This window comes from Mobula hypostoma, chromosome 3 (genome assembly GCF_963921235.1).
Source record: "Mobula hypostoma chromosome 3, sMobHyp1.1, whole genome shotgun sequence".
Lineage (NCBI taxonomy): Eukaryota > Metazoa > Chordata > Chondrichthyes > Myliobatiformes > Myliobatidae > Mobula > Mobula hypostoma.
Window position 1 is genome coordinate 26974433 of NC_086099.1, and position 20578 is coordinate 26995010.

At 40.7% G+C, this 20578-nt stretch overlaps 1 protein-coding gene across 3 annotated transcripts in view; it reads left to right on the top strand.

Moving 5' to 3' along the window:
* Positions 1 to 20578, top strand: part of cntfr (ciliary neurotrophic factor receptor) — a 343443-nt gene that overhangs the window by 135223 nt on the left and 187642 nt on the right. For all 3 annotated transcript variants that reach the window (XM_063042795.1, XM_063042797.1, XM_063042796.1), the window contains one exon: positions 14159 to 14398. In XM_063042795.1, the coding sequence (XP_062898865.1) occupies positions 14159 to 14398 (240 nt within the window). The remainder of the gene's footprint in view (positions 1 to 14158; positions 14399 to 20578) is intronic.

Below are 20578 nucleotides of genomic sequence, written 5' to 3' on the forward strand. Positions count from 1 at the left end.
TTCAGTTAGTCCTGACGAAGGGTCTCGGCCTGAAACATCGACTGCACCTCTTCCTATAGATGCTGCTTGGCCTGCTGCGTTCACCAGCAACTTTGATGTATGTTGCTAGTTCAAAACTGTTTGGTCAAAGCTTGGTGTAGTGCCTAATGACCACACAAGTGCAGACGGCTGACACCAATTAGAAACTGTTTGGCAACAGTCCCCTGTCCCAATTAAGCAGCATAGTATCCCAAATAAACAAAGGAAATCCTGACTATTTTCTAGATTTGTTTTTGTTCTTTAAAAGTTGTCCCAAATAAGCAGCTGACCCAATTAACCAGAATCCATTGTATTGTCTCTCGCAGTAGTTCAGCAATCTGCTTTGTCTCTGATGGCATCATGTTCCTTGGGAATTGTTGGTACTGAACTCATCCAAGCAAGTAGTGCACTTTCTATCAGCTTCCTGCCTTGTGTCTTTGAGATGTCAGGAGGTGAACCACTTGCCAAAGGATGCCTAACCCCTGACTTGCTCTTACAGCCACAATATTTATTCAGCAGGTCAATGACAGTTTGGTGTAATGGTAGCTCCCAGAACGTTATGGAGGAATATTTGGTAGTGGTATTGCTATTTGATGTGAGAAAGAAATGGTTAGACTCTCTTTTGCTGGGGATGGTCACTGTCTGGACCCTTTATCACTCATCGGACCATGCCTCAATGCTGTTTAGGTCCTGCAGCATGCAGGAGTGCTTTTTATTTGATGTCCATCATCTTCAGTTTTACCATGCTCACTGGTGCTACACTCAGTCAAATGCTGCCTTGAGGTCAAGGGCAGTTGCTCTCATCTCTGGACAATGTTTGGAAAAGGGCTGCATTAAGCCTGAAGAGTAGTAGTTGAGGCTAAACCCATGGTTGTCAATGACCTGGGAAAGATATGTTCAACTGAAGACAGGACGGCTTGACTTGATTTCAACAGGAAAAAGATAGACCATAAGGATTTGAATTATATTTAAAGCACTAGATCCTTTTTCATATTTGTTTCCAGACAGCTAACATTCTGTATCATCACACTGAAGACAGAGTGGTACATTTAGATCTGTGCAAAAGTCTTAGGCACAGATATATATAGCTAGGGTGCCTCAGACTTTTACGTAGTACTGCAATAATTTTATGTATTGCACTGAACTGCTGCCGCAAAATAAAAACAAATTACATGATATATATGAGTGATGATAAACCTGATTCTGATATGGGTCTCTATTGTGGACTGAGAGTGGGAATGGGGTAAGGTGTAGGGAATCATGTTTGGGACAAGGGAAGTGAGAGAGGAGAAAACAGGAAGCATCAAATTCACATTCTCTTAGGATGAATAAAACAATTGTTTGGAATCAAATGACCTTGCCTGGTGTCTCAGGGATGGGTGTGTCTGCACCCACACCACCACCCCATCTCTGACACTCCTCTGTCAACTGATCCACACCCCTCCCATGGTGCTTCATCAACTTCCTTTGCTCCTGCAAGATTTACAAACTTGCTCTCTGCTCTACATTGAAAAATACAGTACTGTGCAAAAATCTTTAACAGCCTAACTATATGTATGTGCCCAAGACTTTTGTAAAGTACTGTATGTGACCATGAAATTCCTCTCTGACTCTTTAGAGATGCTCTCTGTGGGAAATTCAGATTTGCATTGTAGATTTTACTTGTGTCTGTTATTGACACAGCACGCTTCAACATAGTTGACTTGGAAGTCATAAAAGGTCTTACTTTTGTATAAGGCTGCATTCATCATGTCAAGTAATTATGAAAGATTGTGTGTTTTGAAAGAGTATCCATAAATGAAACAATTATGAAGTTCAAAGAAACCTACCAGAAGAAAGGAGCTAACACCACTGTGAAGTTGAAAATTTAGATTTCCCATAGGTTTTAAAGATTGCGCTTGTCAAATTTCCTAACTGGTTTTAACAAGATGGTTGTAAGCCTTTTCTTGCCCAAGCTTCTTGAATGTCCAAATTAGCATTTGGAAGTGATTCTATTGACAGTGGCTTGACCTAAGCATTTACAGTTCATTATTATGCCCAATTATTGTGGAGAAAAATTCCAAAGCTTAAAGAATCAAAAGGAATAGTCGACATTGGTAAAGATTCCACACTTTATAGTGGAATTAACTCAGTTTAAGTCGTGAATCTGGTAACTATCAAATATTTTCTTCCCCATTCTGGTTCCCTTTGAAAATTGTGCAGATTCTTGAAATTATAAATGTATAGTTGCTAATTTTACTCAATATTTATATGACTGCATATGCAGATCATTCAGTGTTTAAGAGATGCTTCACTATACAAAGGTATTGTAGTCATGATCCTGTCTCCTTCCACAGAACCATACCCATAAACCTCATAAATGACATGCTAAACCATAAAGCACACGCCTAAAACTGCTAACACATACACAGTCCTCTCTCTAGGATTGAGATAATTTATTTTAATAAACTTAACCATAGGCTTTTGAATTAAAGCAGGCCAGTTAAATAAACTTTTCGACCACACTCTGACAACTTTGCCTCCAACTTTCACCCTGCCCTCAAGTTTACCTGGTCCATTTCCGACACCTCCCTCCCCTTTCTAGATCTTTCTGTCTCTGTCTCTGGAGACAGCTTATCCACTGATGTCTACTATAAGCCTACGGACTCTCACAGCTACCTGGACTATTCCTCTTCTCACCCTGTCTCTTGCAAAAACGCCATCCCCTTCTCGCAATTCCTCCGTCTCCGCCACATCTGCTCTCAGGATGAGGCTTTTCACTCTAGGACGAGGGAGATGTCTTCCTTTTTTAAAGAAAGGGGCTTCCCTTCCTCCACTATCAACTCTGCTCTTAAACGCATCTCCCCCATTTCACGTGCATCTGCTCTCACTCCATCCTCCCGCCACCCCACTAGGAAAAGGGTTCCCCTGGTCCTCACCTACCACCCCACCAACCTCCGGGTCCAACATATTATTCTCCGTAACTTCCGCCACCTCCAACGGGATCCCACCACTAAGCACATCTTTCCCTCCCCCTGTCTCTCTGCATTCCGCAGGGATCGCTCCCTACGCAACTCCCTTGTCCATTTGTCCCCCCCATCCCTCCCCACTGATCTCCCTCCTGGCACTTATCCGTGTAAGCGGAACAAGTGCTACACATGCCCTTACACTTCCTCCCTTCCCACCATTCAGGGCCCCAAACAGTCCTTCCAGGTGAGGCAACACTTCACCTGTGAGTCGACTGGGGTGATATACTGCGTCCGGTGCTCCCGATGTGGCCTTCTATATATTGGCGAGACCCGACGCAGACTGGGAGACCGCTTTGCTGAACATCTACGCTCTGTCCGCCAGAGAAAGCAGGATCTCCCAGTGGCCACTCATTTTAATTCCACATCCCATTCCCATTCTGACATGTCTATCCACGGCCTCCTCTACTGTAAAGATGAAACCACACTCAGGTTGGAGGAACAACACCTTATATTCCGTTTGGGTAGCCTCCAACCTGATGGCATGAACATCGACTTCTCCAACTTCCGCTAAGGCCCCACCTCCCCCTCTTACCCCATCTGTTACTTATTTTTATGCACACATTCTTTCTCTCACTCTCCTTTTTCTCCCTCTGTCCCTCTGAATATACCTCTTGCCCATCCCCTGGGTCCCCCCTCCCTTGTCTTTCTTCCCGGACCTCCTGTCCCATGATCCTCTCGTATCCCCTTTTGCCTATCACCTGTCCAGCTCTTGGCTCTATCCCTCCCCCTCCTGTCTTCTCCTATCATTTTGGATCTCCCCCTCCCCCTCCCCCTCCAACTTTCAAATCCTTTACTCACTCTTCCTTCAGTTAGTGCTGACGAAGGGTCTCGGCCTGAAACGTCGACTGCACCTCTTCCTAGAGATGCTGCCTGGCCTGCTGCGTTCACCAGCAACTTTGAAGTGTGTTGCTTAAATAAACATTAATTTTTTTTCTTCAGAATGATCACTCAGCATCTGGTGATTTGAGGTCTTAGAATAAGTGGTGATAATTGGAATTTGTATTTTAATGGATGAAGGAAATGTCTGCAGAATTGTATCTGCAGAGTCAAGAAGGAACACAGATGGTAAATTTGGAGATTCAGCTAGCACAATGATATTGCAGGTAGGGATTTTGATTCTGGTCTTCAGTATTGCCTGCATGAATTTTGCATGTTCGCCCAGTGACCACATAGGGCTGTTATAGTTTCCTCCCAAATCCCAAACACATGCTGGTTGTTAGGTCAATTCACTGCTACAAATTATCCCTAGTTCGATATAGCTGGTGGAAGAATCAAGGTCTTTCTGAATCCCAAAACAGAGAAAAGCTCACTCATGAGTAGATCCCCCCCACACACAAATTCCCATGGAAATAACATTTGATATCAGAGTCATAGAAAAATTATGGTATTTCAAAAATTCTGAGATCAAAATAGAACTGTTTGCTGAAACACTTCCATGTTCTGTCACTGAACGTGCCTCCATGTTCTGTCACTATAGCTGTGTCATGAGCTTACGAGAGTTTGTAGGCAGCAAAAAAAATGGGAATTGGCTGATTTACTTTTGCTTCACCAATAAAACTGAGATTCAGGAAGAATAAGCATTTGAGATAGAATCAGCTGTAAGTAACAAACACAATAGATTCTGCAGATGCTGGAAAACAAGAGGAACACAAACAAAATGCTGGAGGAACTCAGCAAGTAAGGCAGCATCTTGCGAAGGGAGTAAACAGTCGATGTTTTGGACTGAGAACCAACAGATGCTGTAATATTCAGAGTAGCAGTTAAAAATGCTGGAGCAACTCAGCAGGTCAGGCAGAATTTATAGAAAGGAATAAAAGGTTGACATTTTGGGCCCAGATGCATCATCAGGACTCAGCCCAAAACACCAACTGTTTATTCCTGTTCTGAGCTCCTCCAGTATTTTTATGTGTTACTTGGGAGTTACAACTCATGGTCTGAGAATCAGTATAGATTCAATGGCCCTAATAGGTTGCTTCAGTATGAAAAGGGAACATGGAAATCTGAGTTTTAGTTTGCTAAAGATACTCAATTTTAAAATGAATATAAAAACCTTCATCTTAAACATTTGCAGCAAGCCATCCCAAGCTTGCTTGTTATCCATACACATAATTTGACACTTTGAGTATTGTGTTCAGTTCTGATCGCCTCATTATAGGAAACATGTGAAGGTTTTGGAGAGAGTGCAGAGGAGATTTACTAGGACATTGTCTGTATTAGAGATCATATCTTATGAGGAGAGATTGAGCAAGCTAGAGATCTTCTCCTTGGAGTGAAGGAGGATGAGTGGAGGCTTGATGGAGTTGTATAAGAGTCATAGATAGAGTGGAGAGCCAGCACCTTTTTCCCAGGGTGGACATCCTTTTAAGGAGAATGGAGGAAGGTTTAGGGGAGATGTCAGAGGTTTCTTTATATGGAGAAATGATAAGTATTGGAATGCACTGCCGGGGTTGGTGGATTAGACTGATACATTTGGGGCATTTAACAGACGCTTAGGTAGGCATATCAGATGTAAGAAAAATGGAGGATTATGCACAGTACAGGAGGGAGGTACTGGATTGACCACTGAGTAGGTTAAAATGTCAATATAACATTGTAAGCTGTAGGGACCTTCCAGTGCTCTACTGTTCTGTGTTCTGTGTCCTATGTTCAATGACCTGTCACAGATTTAACAAATTCCCCTGTGTAACTGCTGGGGAATTGCAAGAAAATTGGTGCTTTACTTTCAGTACACCTGAGGATTTCGTCCATTAATTGCTCAGTTTTGAAGCACACTTCCTAATATGAATCCTCACTGATTTATACCTGCGGTCCCAGTCTGTCTCTTGCAATTTAATTTGAAGTAAGTATCAACACTGGTATCAGCCTTGCATCCAAGTGCACAGTACTTCATAGCAACACAGTTCATGCGTTATAAGATAGTGATAATAAACCTGATTCTGTAACTATCATGGTATGGCTCGCTGTGGCAGGTGGGTAGGCCTCTCTGCCTCACGTGGTGCCCCTCTCTTTTGATGACCATCGGTGATGTAGGAGGATGCTATTGTGGTTCTGCATTTATAGACTGAGGACTTTCTCAGACTTATGATTTTTATATTCCGTGTTTCTCTTCTTTTTCACCCATTTCTTTTGCATTTTACTGTGTGACGGGTGGGGGTTTGGAGGGTTGATGTTCTCTTGTGTTCTGTTAGTTTATTTTCTGTGAGGGAGGGGTTGCTTTTTGGGGGTCAATGTTTCTGTGACATTTTGTGCAGGGGAATGACGATCGGAATGCCATTCTTTTTTTGTGCGGGGTGTTGGGTAGGGCTTGATGTTTCTCTCTGAATGACTTTCATGTTATTTCTTTGTTTTGAGACTATCTGGAGAAGACAAATTTCAGAGTTGTATATGGGTATATGCTTTGATAATAAATGAACCATTGAACCTTAAACTAAGATTACTTCAATGGGAAATAAGTTCTCATAGTTTAAATACCATACATTGTATTGCCTTCAGTAGAACCCTATTGACATTCAGCACATCAGAATTTCTTTTTTTTTTTTTGGCGTGTGCGTCTGCGTCCGTGCGTGTGCGATGTTGGCGGGACGATGTCCTTTTCATGCCTTTACAAGGCGCGGAGCGAGAGAGAGAGAGACTGTGTGGTGAGCCACTCCTCACACAGACATTTCGCAGTATTTTCCCCTTTATTTTACGAGGTCGAGTTGCGACCTCAACACTCAACACGGCACGGATGGAAACCCTCAAGTGTCACCATGCTTCCAGCATCAACATAGCACGGCCATAACCTACTAACACTGATTCATACGTCTTTGGAACATAAGAGCCGAGAACATAAGAAATAGGAGCAGGAGTAGGCAATCTGGCCCATCGAGCCTGCTCCACCATTCAATAAGATCATGGCTAATCTGGCCGTGGACTCATCTCCACCTACCTGCAAAACGCTATCCAACCTTACTTAAATATATTTACTGAGGTAGCCTCAACTGCTTTATTGGGCAGAGAATTCCACAGATTCACCACTCTTCGGGAAAAGTAGTTCCTCCTCATCTTCATTCTAAATATACTCTCCCGAATCTTGAGGCTATGTTCCCCAGATCTAGTCTCCCCTACCAGTGGAAACAACTTTCCTGCCTCTACCTTATCTATCCCTTTCTTAATTTTATATGTTTCTATAGTATTTCCTCTCATAGAAACATAGAAAACCTACAGCACAATACAGGCACAATGGCCCACAAAGATATGCCGAACATGTCCTTACCTTTGAAATTACCTAGGGTGACCCATAGCCCTCTATTTTTCTGAGATCCTTGTACCTGTTCAGGAATCTCTTAAAAAACCCTGTTGTATCCGCCTCGACCATCATCGCCGGCAGCCCATTCCATGCACTAACCACTCTCTGCGTAAAAAACTTACCCCTGACATCGCCTCTGTACCTACTTCCAAGCACCCTAAAACTGTGCCCTCTCATGTTAGCCATTTCAGCCCTGGGTAAAAGCCTCTGACTATCCACACGATTAATGCCTCTCATCATCTTATACACCTCTATCAGGTCACCTCTCATCCTCCGCTGCTCCAAGGAGAAAAGGCCAAGTTAACTCAACCTATTCTCATAAGGCATGCTCCCCTATCCAGGCAACATCCTTGTAAATTTCCTCTGCACCCTTTCTATGGTTTCCATGTCCTTCCTATAGTGAGATGAGCGCAGTACTCCAAGTGGGGTCTGACCAGGGTCCTCTATAGCTGCAACATTACCTCTCAGCTCTTAAACTCAATCCCACGATTGATGATGGCTAATGCACCGTATGCTTTCTTAACCACAGAGTCAACCTGCGTAGCAGCTTTAAATGTCCTATGGACTCGGACCCCAAGATCCCTCTGATCCTCCACACTGCCAAGAGTCTTACCATTAATACTACATTCTGTCATCATATTTGACCTACCAAAATGAACTACCTCACACTTATCTCGGCAAACATGAGAAAATCTGCAGATGCTGGAAATTCAAGCAACACACACAAAATGCTGGTAGATCACAGCAGGCCAGGCAGCATCTATAGGAAGAGGTGCAGTCAACGTTTCGGGCTGAGACCCTTTGTCAGGACTGACGAAGGGTCTCAACCCAAAACGTCGACCGTACCTCTTCTTATAGATGCTGCCTGGCCTGCTGTGTTCTACCAGCACTTTGAGTGTGTTGCTCACACTTATCTAGGTTGAACTCCATCCACCATTTCCCAACCCAGTTTCGCAACCTATCAATGTCCCGCTATAACTTCTGACAGCCCTCCACACTATCCACAACACCTGCAACCTTTGTGTCATAAGCAAATTTACGAACCCACCTCTCCACTTCCTTATCCAGGTCATTTATAAAAATCATGAAGAATAGGTGTCCCAGAACAGATCCTTGAGGCACACCACTAATCACCAACCTCCATGCAGAATATGATCCGTCTACAACCACTCTTTTCCTTCTGTGGGCAAGCCAGTTATGGATCCATCAAGCAATGTCCCCTTGGATCCCATGCCTCCTTAGTTTCTCAATAATCCTTGCTTGGTGTACCTTGTCAAATGCCTTGCAGAAATCCATATACACTACATTTACTGCTCTACCTTCATCAATGTGTTTAATCACATCCTTAAGAAATTCAATCAGGCTCGTGAGGCACAACCTGCCTTTCACAAAGCCACGCTGACTATTCCTAATCATATTATGCCTATTTCTAACCATATTATGCCTCTCATTCTTCTGAATTCCAGTGAGTGCAGTCCCAGGCCACTCAATCTTTCCTCATAGTCACATTTGGAATGTGGGAGGAGATGCAGGACGTCATGAGGAGGATGTACAAAATCCTTATGAACAGTGGCGGGAATTAAACCCTGATCTTCCAATCACTGTAAAGCATTTCACTTACCGTATTGCTCAAGCTGTGAACTGACTGTGCATTAAATGCCATGACCAGATCTTCTTCTATTATTAATTTATTGACTGCTTTAATCACTATTTTGCGTTGGCTGGAGATCTTGACCACTGAGTGGACCAACCTCTTTCAACATTATCCTAGGCATTCTTAGCATCTTCATAGTGTAGGTGTTTTGCTCATTTTTCCTTTGTCTGCTCAACCTTGTGCAATTATATGTATTAAATTTCAACCGCCATCATTTTTTCCCACTTACATATTTTGTCTAGCTTGTATTGTAGTTTCTGAACTGTCTGTTCCGATTCCGCCTCTCTCTTAGTTCAGCATCATCCACAAATTTGTTCAGTCTGCTGTTGTTTTGAGAGTTCAAATTATGATGTGAATTAGAAACAGTAACGGTCCCAGAACACATTCCTGCAGCTTTTCACTCAGCACATCTCCTACCTCCTCTATCCTGAATTACTCATCGAAAGTGCACAATTTTATCGGTGAACCAAAAGGGCCTTAGACAATTCTGACTTTCAATGCAGTCTATAGGGCCACTTTTTTCCCATCAGAATCTTAAGCCACAGCTGCGGTGAGCTTATGGAAACACACTCAGAGACAGAACACACCATATAATTGTTCAAGCAAACTGTTCTATTCTGATCTCAGAAGTTTGGAAATAGCATCATTTTAATGACAGATATCAAATAATGCTATCTCCATGAAAAGTTGTGTGTGTAGAATCTACTCACAAATGAGCTCTACTCTATTGTGAGATTCAGAAAGGAAATTAAAATGATAGATGTGACCAGTTGTATCCTCAGACTGGAAAGTGTGGAACGACAAGGCATAATATTAGGGGTTGATCATTTTGGACTGAGATAGGGTATTTCCCAGCTCAGATGGGAATTCAAGATGAAAGATTCAAAATTCAGTCCTAGTTATCACACGTACATACACTGAAATGCATCATTTGTGTTAACAACCAACACACCCAAGGGTGTGCTGGGGGACAGCCCGCAAGTGTTGTCACACATTCTGGCGCCAACATAGCAAGCCCAAAATGCTCGGCAGAACACAACAAGCGACAAAACAGGAACAGTAAAACAAAGAAGTGAAAATCTGCAGATGCTGGAAATCCAAGCAACACACACAAAATGCTGAAGGCACTCAGCAGGGCAGGCAGGATCTATGGAGAAAAGCAGCTGACATTTTGGGCCAAGAGCATTTGGCAGGACCAGATAAAGAAAGAAACAAAATAATCTCAGCAAAACAAACCACTTCGCTCCTTCCCACTCACTCACTCACACAAATGAGGAGCAGACTGGAAGAACATTATGGCCAAGTTCTTCTTTCCTTAATTTTATTTTGCAGATTTCACTAAGGATCTTTCTGGAAAGTTGATGCTTCTTAAATTGATTTCTTATCATACACCATGTGATTTTTCTGTCTGTAACTTTGAACAGCATCAACCTCAATTCTCAATTTTCTATCAAAGTATAAACTGTAAATCACTCTCCATTTGAATCAAAGTCCCTGCTTTAGTTCTGGGTGAGATCTCACTGCAATTGAATTCAGGCAATATTCATACCTAGGTCTTAGTTCTTACACTGAACTAAAAATCCACTAAGTGGTTGGCAGGAAGGTCATGAAGACTTTCTGGTCAGTTGTTTCTAAAGAACAGGAGTGAAAGATGCTGAATCTGATACAGTAATGTGGCCATTAGCACAGTGGCTTTATAGTATCAGTGATTACCGATCTGGATTCAATTATCAATGCTGTAAGGAGTTTGTATATTCTCACCATGAAAACTGAGGTTTCCTCCAGGTGCTCTGGTTTCCTCCCACATTTTAAAGATGTACAGGTTAGTAAGTTGAGGGCATGCTATACTGGCATCAGAAGTTTGGAGATACTTGCTGGCTGCCCCAAGCACATCCATACCCAACCATTATGCACCAACGAAGAATGTTTTCTGTGGTATGATATACTGTATATGACCGTGCTGAAGAGAGGAAAAAAAACAATTTCTAAAGGTATCCACGAACCTGTGAGTGTGGAATGCTAGTTTTATAATACAGAAATGCCAACAAAATTGGCAGGCTTAATGGTCTTTTCCTGTTCTGCAAAAATAGAATATGGTCAGATTGTGTTGTAAAATAGAAGGCAAAGTACACTAGATTGTGAAATAAAAGAGGAGACCACTGAAGTGCTCAGCAGGTTAAGCAGCATCTGTAGAGAGAGAAATTGAGTTAATGTTTTAGTTCAATGATATTTATCAAAAATATTAGAAATTTGGAAAATTGGTGCATCCCTAAATTTCCCAAAAGGCATCTAACTTCGGGAGGTAATGAATAGATATAATAATTGTTGCTATGAAATATTGGAAATGTAGAAGATAATGTAAAAATATATATTCCCAAGTATTCTCATTGCATCTTCAGTCTAGAAATCAAAAGCAAAATTATTAAACTGATTAATACATATAATTAATGCAGTGCTTCACAACAATAGAGTTCACATTATTTAAAAAGTTTATTCTAAAACTGAGAATGAGCAGTAGACTTTAATATATGCTAGACATTTTTTTTGATTTATTCTGACTAAGCTGACCTAAGATCTAACCAAAGTGGATGATGCTCTTTCACAACTTTTCAGTCAATAATAAATTGATAATGTCTACATGATACAATTTCTATGGTCATTTCTAACGATGACCTTTCTAATTTCCATCACTGATGACTTATTAAGACTCCATTGCAATTTGCCAGTGAATTGTAAGATTAATGTACATTTCAAATCTGCTTGTTATTGAAAATTTAAATCTATTATTGGAATCAGGAGTGAGTTGGGAGGAATAAATATTAGGATGAGAAAAAGTGAATAAAATCTGAGGAAATTAATAAAAAGAAAAGTGAATGTGAATAAAGATAAAGAAAATTAATTATTAGAAGCTAATAAAGAGAAGAGGGAATGTCAAAAAAGATTAAGAGAAAATTAATTATTAGTTTTAGGCAGGAAATAACCATAGAGCCATCTTTGTTTTTGTTATTTTTATGATTATTATATTGTTAAAAGATATTTGCATGAAGGGAGTATTAGAATATTATCAGTAAAAATATCACCATGAAATTTCATGATTCAATGAGAATCTTTTGCACATGATGCAGATAAGATTGCAAGTGGCTATTCAGGAGTTACTATCCTGACTGTTATGATGCAAACCAAACTCAGTGGCCAATTTATTCAGTATACCTGAACATCTGCTCGTTTATGCAAATATCTAATTATTTGGTTTTCTTTACACTGTGTACAAGAAACTACATTAAACATCGTAAAAATTACATCTCAAGTATTGAAAATACACATCAGGTTGAACCTTGAAGTGGATGGGTTACAGCAGCAAAAGAGTACCGACATGCACTGAGAGTATATAGATCAAATTCGATTTACAGATTTCGCTAAAATAGATAGCCTCCGTAAAGCCGATAATAACGTGGCTTCATTGTAGGTATTTAAACCAGACTAATTAGTGATTGTTTATTATTGTCACCTTTTAAAAGGCTGTTGCCAGGACTTGAGACCTGAGCTGTAGGGAGAAGTTGAATACGTTAAGACTTTTTCCTCAGTAGCTTAGGAGAATGAGGGGAGATTTGACAGGGGTGTGCTGCTGCACAGAACCAAAAGAAGCTGAGGAGGATTGTAAATTTAGTTGGCTCCATTTTGGGTAGTAGCCTACAAAGTACCCAGGACATCTTCAAAGAGTGGAGTCTCAGAAAGTCAGCGTCCATTATTAAGGACCTCCAGCACCCAGTGCATGCCCTTTTCTCACTGTCACCATCAGGTTGGAGGTACAGAAGCCTGAAGGCACATACTTTGTGATTCAGGAACAGCTTCTTCCCCTCTGTCATCCGATTCCTAAATGGACATTGAGCCCTTGGACACTACCTCACTTCTTTTTTAATATATATTATTTCTGTTTTTTGCACAATTTTTAATCTATTCAATATACATATGCTGATTACCGATTAAAATATATTTACTTATTATTATTACTACTATTTTTTTTCTTCTTCTTCTGTATTATGTATTGCATTGAACTGCTGCTACTAAGTTAACAAATTTCACATCACATGCCAGTGATAATAAACCTGATTCTGATTCTGATTAACTGCGATTCTGAGGTATCTGTCAAGACGTAAGCATTCTAACATCCTCATAACATTCCAATATATGGTGGCAAACACTTCAATATTTAAAGAATAAAATTCCTGTTAATTATGGACTGGATATATACATATTTTCATCGGCATCTATGAATGAAAAAGTCAGGTTAGTGTTTTGATTGAAGACCAGGTCCAAAAGGTCTGTAGGCAAAACATTAATTATTTATTTACTTATTGAGGTATAGCGTGGAATAGGCCTTTCTGTCCCTTCAAGCCACACTGCTCAGCAGTCCCCTGATTTCATCCTAGCCGAATAACAGGACAATTTTTAGAATGACTAATTACCCTGCCAACTGGTCTTTGGACTGTGGGAGGAACCCGGAGCACCCAGAGGAAACCCACGTGGTCACGGGGAGAACGTACAAGCTCCTGACAGGCAGTGACGGAAAATTAACCCTGGTCCCCTGCACTGTGAACCTTTGTGTTAATCACTACACTACCATGCCACCCCAAAGTGCTCTTATTCACCATCTGATAATTAGGAAACTTGGAAATTACACCACCTTTCCAGAATTTGTAAGATGTTTTACTTTTACCTCTATGCAATCACTTGCAGAGTTACACCAAATTAGTTCTGAACAAATTTAAACCATGTTTTTGTTAACTGGTACTGAAACAACTAAGAAAGGGAGGAGGGATACTACAAACAAAATGATTGAGTTCAAGTTTAATTTTGCTGAAGTAAATGTGGCCTTTCATTGATTCAATTATGACCATCGGATTTATTGAGTATGCCCACAAGAAAATGAATCTCAGGGTTGTATATAGTGATTTGTATGTAGTTTGATAATATATTTACTTCGAACTTTGAACAGCTTAGTGGTTTAGAGAGAAACAAAAATCACTCCATCTAGTTCAGATTAACCCCAGTAATGACTCTATTGCTTGACAGTCCTCCCTCCTGGTACAGACATCAAAAGTAGACACTTGGACAAGTTATAAGTGAGCAGATGGCACCAGTAAGAGGCAGCATCTTAGATAATATCTCAAATGTTTTCTCTGATTTCAGAAGGGCGAAAGTACTACAAACGGATTGGAACCAATGTAACCCTGTCATGCGAGACCTCTGACACTCATACTCCAGTGATATGGAGATTTAACGGACATGCGATAGCCCGCGATGAGGGTCACCTTCTTCAAGGCACCAATCTCACCCTCATAAACATAGATACACTACGCAGTGGGACCTACAGCTGTCATGAAAAACACAGCGAAAGCTTGAAGAATCAAATAACAATTCAAGCTGGAAGTAAGTAGCTTTTCAGTGTTTATTTTTTCAGTGAAATCTTTCTGGATGTAGTACTTTGAGAAAACTATCCTACTGTGCTCATAAATAACCCTGCTGTAGTGTGACTGAAATATCTTAAAGACAGACTTGTGGGTTGGGGTTAAGGGGAATCAGTTCTATGCCAATAATCTCATTACCAACTGCTGAGTTTGTTATGAGTTTCATTTATTATTAGAACAACATTAGTTAAGCACAAGACAAAAGGAAACCGTGTTAATCCACTTAATTTTGGTTTAACCCATGCATGAACAAACAGGTTTGCCTCATATCTATTACTGGTTTTGGGATCCCTTGTATATAAGATGATTACATTTTTATTGAAAACACGTGACTTTTGTATCAAATGAGGGTCTATGCCATCAGCTTCTGTAGGTATTAAAACCTGACTAAATAAAGCTCTGAAGTTATTTGACAAAACTTTAGCATTCCTGGATACTTGGTTGTGCTGAACACTCCATTATTTAAATAATGAAATACATTTTGAAAAAGTGTTAGAAACATGCAACGGTTTGATCAGCATCTGTAAGTGGAAAACATCAGGTTAGTATTTTCACAAAAAACCTATTATCAGGTCTGAAAGACAAGAGTTAAAAACGCCGTTATTCATCACCTCCTACAGAATTTCCAGCACCTTATTTTCCAAAATTTGTAGGATGCTTTATACATTCAGCTCTATACAGTCTTCTGCAGAGTTACATCCATTAGTTCTGAATAATTTTAATCCATGCCTATGGTAAATGCAACTGATGCAGCTGAAAAGGGAGGAGGAATTCAACAAGCAAAACGATTAAGATGAAATTTAATGATGGTAATGTAACTACTCAATAGCTTAGAGAGAAATAAACTGCGGTGCTTACTAGCAAATTAGGATTGTATGAATATTAAATAGATGGTGTCAAAAAGTCAGAAAACATGATTGCCTTGGGGGTGAGAAGCATTAACACCACTGCAATAAGCAATGACTAGACTATCCTAATATTAAAAGCAACAATTCTTCAGTACTTTGATGAAATACTGGCTTCATTGTTTTCTCCAACTCGGTCAGAGGTTTGAAGGCATCAGACACTGAAGTGAAATACTATTAACTGGAGTGAGCTGATACATATTGGATTCAGTTGATCACAGGAGACTGCAGTAGATAATTAGGCTTCTCTTGTATTCCTTGTGCACCAACCAGTATAGTAGAACTAAGTAAACACTAAAGGAAAAGAAAACCATAGGAGATAGAAGACAAAAAATAAGACTGCAGCATATGTTACCTTTGAGAACATGAGATGACTTCCAGTATTTTGCTGCTTCTAGACACCTCAGTTTTAATTGTGGGTTATTGCTTTCAATAAATGATAACCTGTTTCATAGGCCCAGCTTTTTTTGTTTATGATAGCAGCCACACAATGAAACAAATACTGATACATCAATATTGAGTTTTGAATCTTGCTTCTTAAGGAAGTGAACAGAAGCTCAATTTTGAACTCTGTTATAGAAGCAGGTTACAGAGTCAGAATCAAGTTTAATATCATTGGCAAGCATCATGAAACTTGTTGTTATGCAGCAGCAAAACATTGAAACACATAATAATAAAGACAGTGAATTACAGTAAATATAAAAATTTATATATAAAGTTAAATTAATTAAATAAGTAATGCAAAAAGAGAAAAAAAAGTAGTAAGGTGTTCACGGGTTCAACGTCCATTCAGAAATCTAATGGCAGAGAAGCTGTTCCTGAATCATTGAGTGTGCGTGTCTTCAGGCTCCTGTACCTCCTCCATGCTGGTAGCAAGAAGAGGACATATCTTAGGTGATGGAATTCCTTAATGATAGATGTTGCCCTTTTGAGGCATCACTCCTTAAAGATGTCCTAGATGCTGGGGGGCCAACTGCCCGTGACGGAGCCGACTGAGTTTACAACTTTCTGCAGCTACTTTCGACCCCCATATCAGATGGCAATGAAGCCAGTTAGAACGCTCTCCACGGTACATCTGTAGGAATTTGCGAGTATCTTTGGTGACATATCAAATCTCCTCAAACTCCTAGTGAAATACAGCTGCTGTCATGCCTTCTTTATAACTGCATCGAGCCCAGGATAGATGGACACTCAGAATGTTTCGAAGATGTGCTAAAACTTTTCTTGAAGAGGTGCGAAATGGTAGCATAGCAGTGAGTGAGCTGCTATTACAGTCCAGGGCATCAGAGTTCGGAGTTCAAACCCAGCATCCTCTGCAAGGTGTCTGTATGCCCTCCTGTAATGCACGGGTTTCCTCTGGGTGCTCCAGTTTCCTCCCACAGTCTAAAGACATATCAGTTGGTAGGTTAATTGGTCAGTGTAAGTTGTCCTGTGATGAGGCTAGGATTAAATAGAAATGAGTTGCTGGGTGGTTTTGCCATTTGGCCAGAAGGGCCTATTCAGCATGTAATTTCTAAACAAATAAATAAACAAGCAAACATATCCATTAATAGCTGGGAATCTAAGATCTTTGATTGCTCAGCGTGAAGAAGGAGCAATCAAGATGGTACGAAGATTCCTGAGGAAGATTGAATGAGCAGTACACTGAAGCACTGCTTAACACGCAGGAGTTCACCACCTCAGAAACCACCCCACTGCCCTTCCTGTCAACTGCACCCTGTTTCATCTGCAAAAGTGTTGGCAGTTGCACATTAGTCTCAACAGAATCAAAATCAGAATCAGGTTTATTTTCACTAACACAAACAAAATGGTGGAGGAACTCAGCAGATCAGGCAACATATCTTGGGAGGATAAAGCAGTCGATGTTTCAGATCCTGATGACAAACTTCTATAGATATGTAGTGGAGAGTATATTGACTGGCTGCATCACAGCCTGGTATGGAAACACCAATGCCTTTGAATGGAAAATCCTACAAAAAGCAATGGATTTGACCCAGTCCATCACGGGTAAAGCCCTCCACACCGTTTAGCATATCTGCTTGAAATGCTGTTGTGGAAAAGCAGCATCCAGCTTTCAAATCCCTTACTCACTCTTCCTTCAGTTAGTCCTGATGAAGGGTCTCGGCCTGAAACGTCGACTGCGCCTCTTCCTATAGATGCTGCTTGGCCTGCTGCGTTCACCAGCAACTTTGATGTATGTTGCTTGAATTTCCAGCATCTGCAGAATTCCTGTTGTTTCCATTATCAGGGATCCCCACCACCCAGGTCATGCTCTCTTCTCGCTGTTGCCATCAGGAAGAAGGTACAGGAGCCGCAAGACTCACACCACCAGGTTCAGGAACAGTTACTAACCCTCAACCATCAGGCTCTTGAGCCAAAGGGGATAACTACACTCTACTTCACTTGCCCCATCATTTTGTTCCCACAAAAATGAACTCACTTTCAAGGACTCTTCATCTCATGTTCTCATTATTTGTTGCTTATTTGTTTATATTTGCATTTGTACAGTTTATCATCTTCTGGTCTCTGGTTGATCTTTCATTATCCTGTTATGGTTACTATTCTATAGATTGTTGAGGAAGTCCACAAGAAAATTAATCTCAGGGTTATATATGGTGATATATATGCACTTTGAATTTTGAAGTGTCTCGGCCCGAAATGTCGACTGTTTATTCCCCTCCATAGATGTTGCCTGACCTGTTGAATTCCTCTAGTATTTTGTATGCATTTCTCTGGATTTCCAGCATCTGCGGTATTTGTGTTTATGATCACTAACATGTGTCATGAAGTTTGTCCTTCTGTGACAGTAATACAACACGAAACATAACAAATTACTATATTACAATAAGATGTATAAAAACAAATAAATCGTGAGGTGATGTTCGTGATGGTAGAAATGGGAAGAGGACATGAATGACCTCAGAATAATCATTTATCATGAGGGAAATTGGACACTGGGCTGGGTGAGAAAAATACAGCATGCAGACGTCAATGCGGATCTGTACAAATAGTGTGGGTAATGAAGCATTAAACCAGTTACCCTCGGAATCAGAATCAGGTTTAATATCACTGACATATGTTTTGTGGCAGCAATACAGTGCAATACACAACAATCTATAAGAGATGCAGTATTTTTTTTTCATTAAGTAAGTCGTGCAAAAAGAGAGCAAGAATAATCATATAGTGTTCATAGGTTCGTTGTCCAGAAATCTGATGATGGTGGGGAAAAAACTGTTCCTAAAAACATTGAGTGTATGTCTTCAAGCTCCTGTAGCTCCTCCTTTCTGGTAGCAATAAGAAGAGCACATGCCCTGGGCGATGGGGGTCCTTAATGACGGGTGCTGCCTTTTTGAGGCATAGCCTTTTGAAGGTGTCCTCAACGTTGGGAGGCTAGTGCCCATGATGGAGCCGGCTGTGGCTGTATCCCTCAGAAACAAGTAGAAATGTCCTTGAATACAAACAACACCAGCAAAATCCCTGAAAATGCAAGAAAATGGAGACACTCAGTGATGAATCAAAAGAGGAATTGCTGTCAATGAGAGAGCTGGAGACCTATCAGTAAATCTTACCAGTGTCACAGACTAGGTATCAAGTCTTATACTGGAACATGGTAAAAGTAATAAAAGAACATCTTAATCCAAAAATTCTACAGATACTCAAGAGCTACATATTCTTTCATGTGCATCTGGCCACCAGAAGGAATAAATGATCAAGCTAAAGACACTGGAACAAATGGTGTCATTTACAAATGGGACAGGAAATAGAACATAAAAAATAAAACATTACAGCAGAGCGTGGGCCCTTTACCCCACAATGTTTTGCCAATCTTTTAACATACTCCACTAATAATTTAGTCCTTCCCTCCTTCACAGCCCATAACCCTCCATTTTTCTTTCATCTGTGCGCCTAAAAGTCTCTTAAATGTCCCAGGTGTATCTGCTTCTACTACTACTACCAGGGCAGTGCATTCCAAACACTCACCACTCGTGTCAAAAAAACCTGCTTCTACATCTCCCCTAAGTTTTCCTCCACTCACCATTAAAAGGATTCAAAAACTAGAAGACTTGTTTAAGGTGAGAGAGGATTGATTTAAAAGGGGCATGAAGGGCAACTTCTTCACTCAGGGAGGTGGTGAGTTTATGGAACAAGCTGCCAGAAGAAAGACATTTGGGCAGGCATATGCATAGGAAGGGATTGGAGGAATGTGAGCCAAGTGCATGTAAATAGCACCAGCATCTTGGTCAGCATGGACTAGTTGGGCCAGTGGGCCCGTTCCTGTGTTGTATGGGGCCTGTGATTCTAAACCATTATATATTGGATGTTGTAGATTTGCTTTAACATGTGGACCAGCTGATTGGATCTAATTTGCATTGGATCCAGCCTTGGAGGTGTCATGTAGGACGCAAGAAGGTAGAACTTAAAAATCAGGCACTTTTGCTCAGGGCATAATTTTGAGGAATAAGCAGAGAAGAGGTCCACGTGGATGCTACTAGTGAGTTCAGTGGGAATCTTTAAACACAAGAAATTCTGCAGATGTTGGAAATCTTCAGCAAAATGCCAAAACGCTGGAGGAACTCAACAAGTCAGACAGCATCAATGGAGAAGAATAAACAGTCAACATTATGGGCCAAGACCCTTCATCAGGAATCTGGAAAGAATGCAGAGGAATTTTACTAGGATGTTGCCAGTGCTTGACGACCTGAGTTATAAGGGAAGTTTGAATAGGTTAGGGTTTTATTCGATGGAGCACAGGAGAATGAGAGGACATCTTATAAAGGTATACAAAATTATGAGGGTATCGATAAGGGTGAAAGCATGCGGGCTTTTTCCACTCAGGATGTTGAAATTAGAACTGGAGGTCATAGGTTTAGGGTGAAAGGTGAAATATTTAAAGGAACCCTAGGGGGACCTTCTTCACCTAGAGGGTTGTGCAAGTGTGGAACTAACTACGAGTGGAAATAGTAGATGCGGATTCAATTATAACATTGAAGAGAACATGGATGAGAGGGTTACAAAGAGCTATTGAGTATGGACGGGTATGGTCCAGGTGCAGGTAGATGGGACTAGGCAGAAGATCAGATCTCCATGGGCTAGATGGGCCAAAGTATGTTCTTTGCTGCTGTGCTCAATACTCTATCCTTCCAAGATATGTAAGGTAATCCAAGATTTCCAGGATAGCATTATGGACATTGATAGTCTGGCTAGTGATGGACCACACCAGCACAGATGGAATTTGT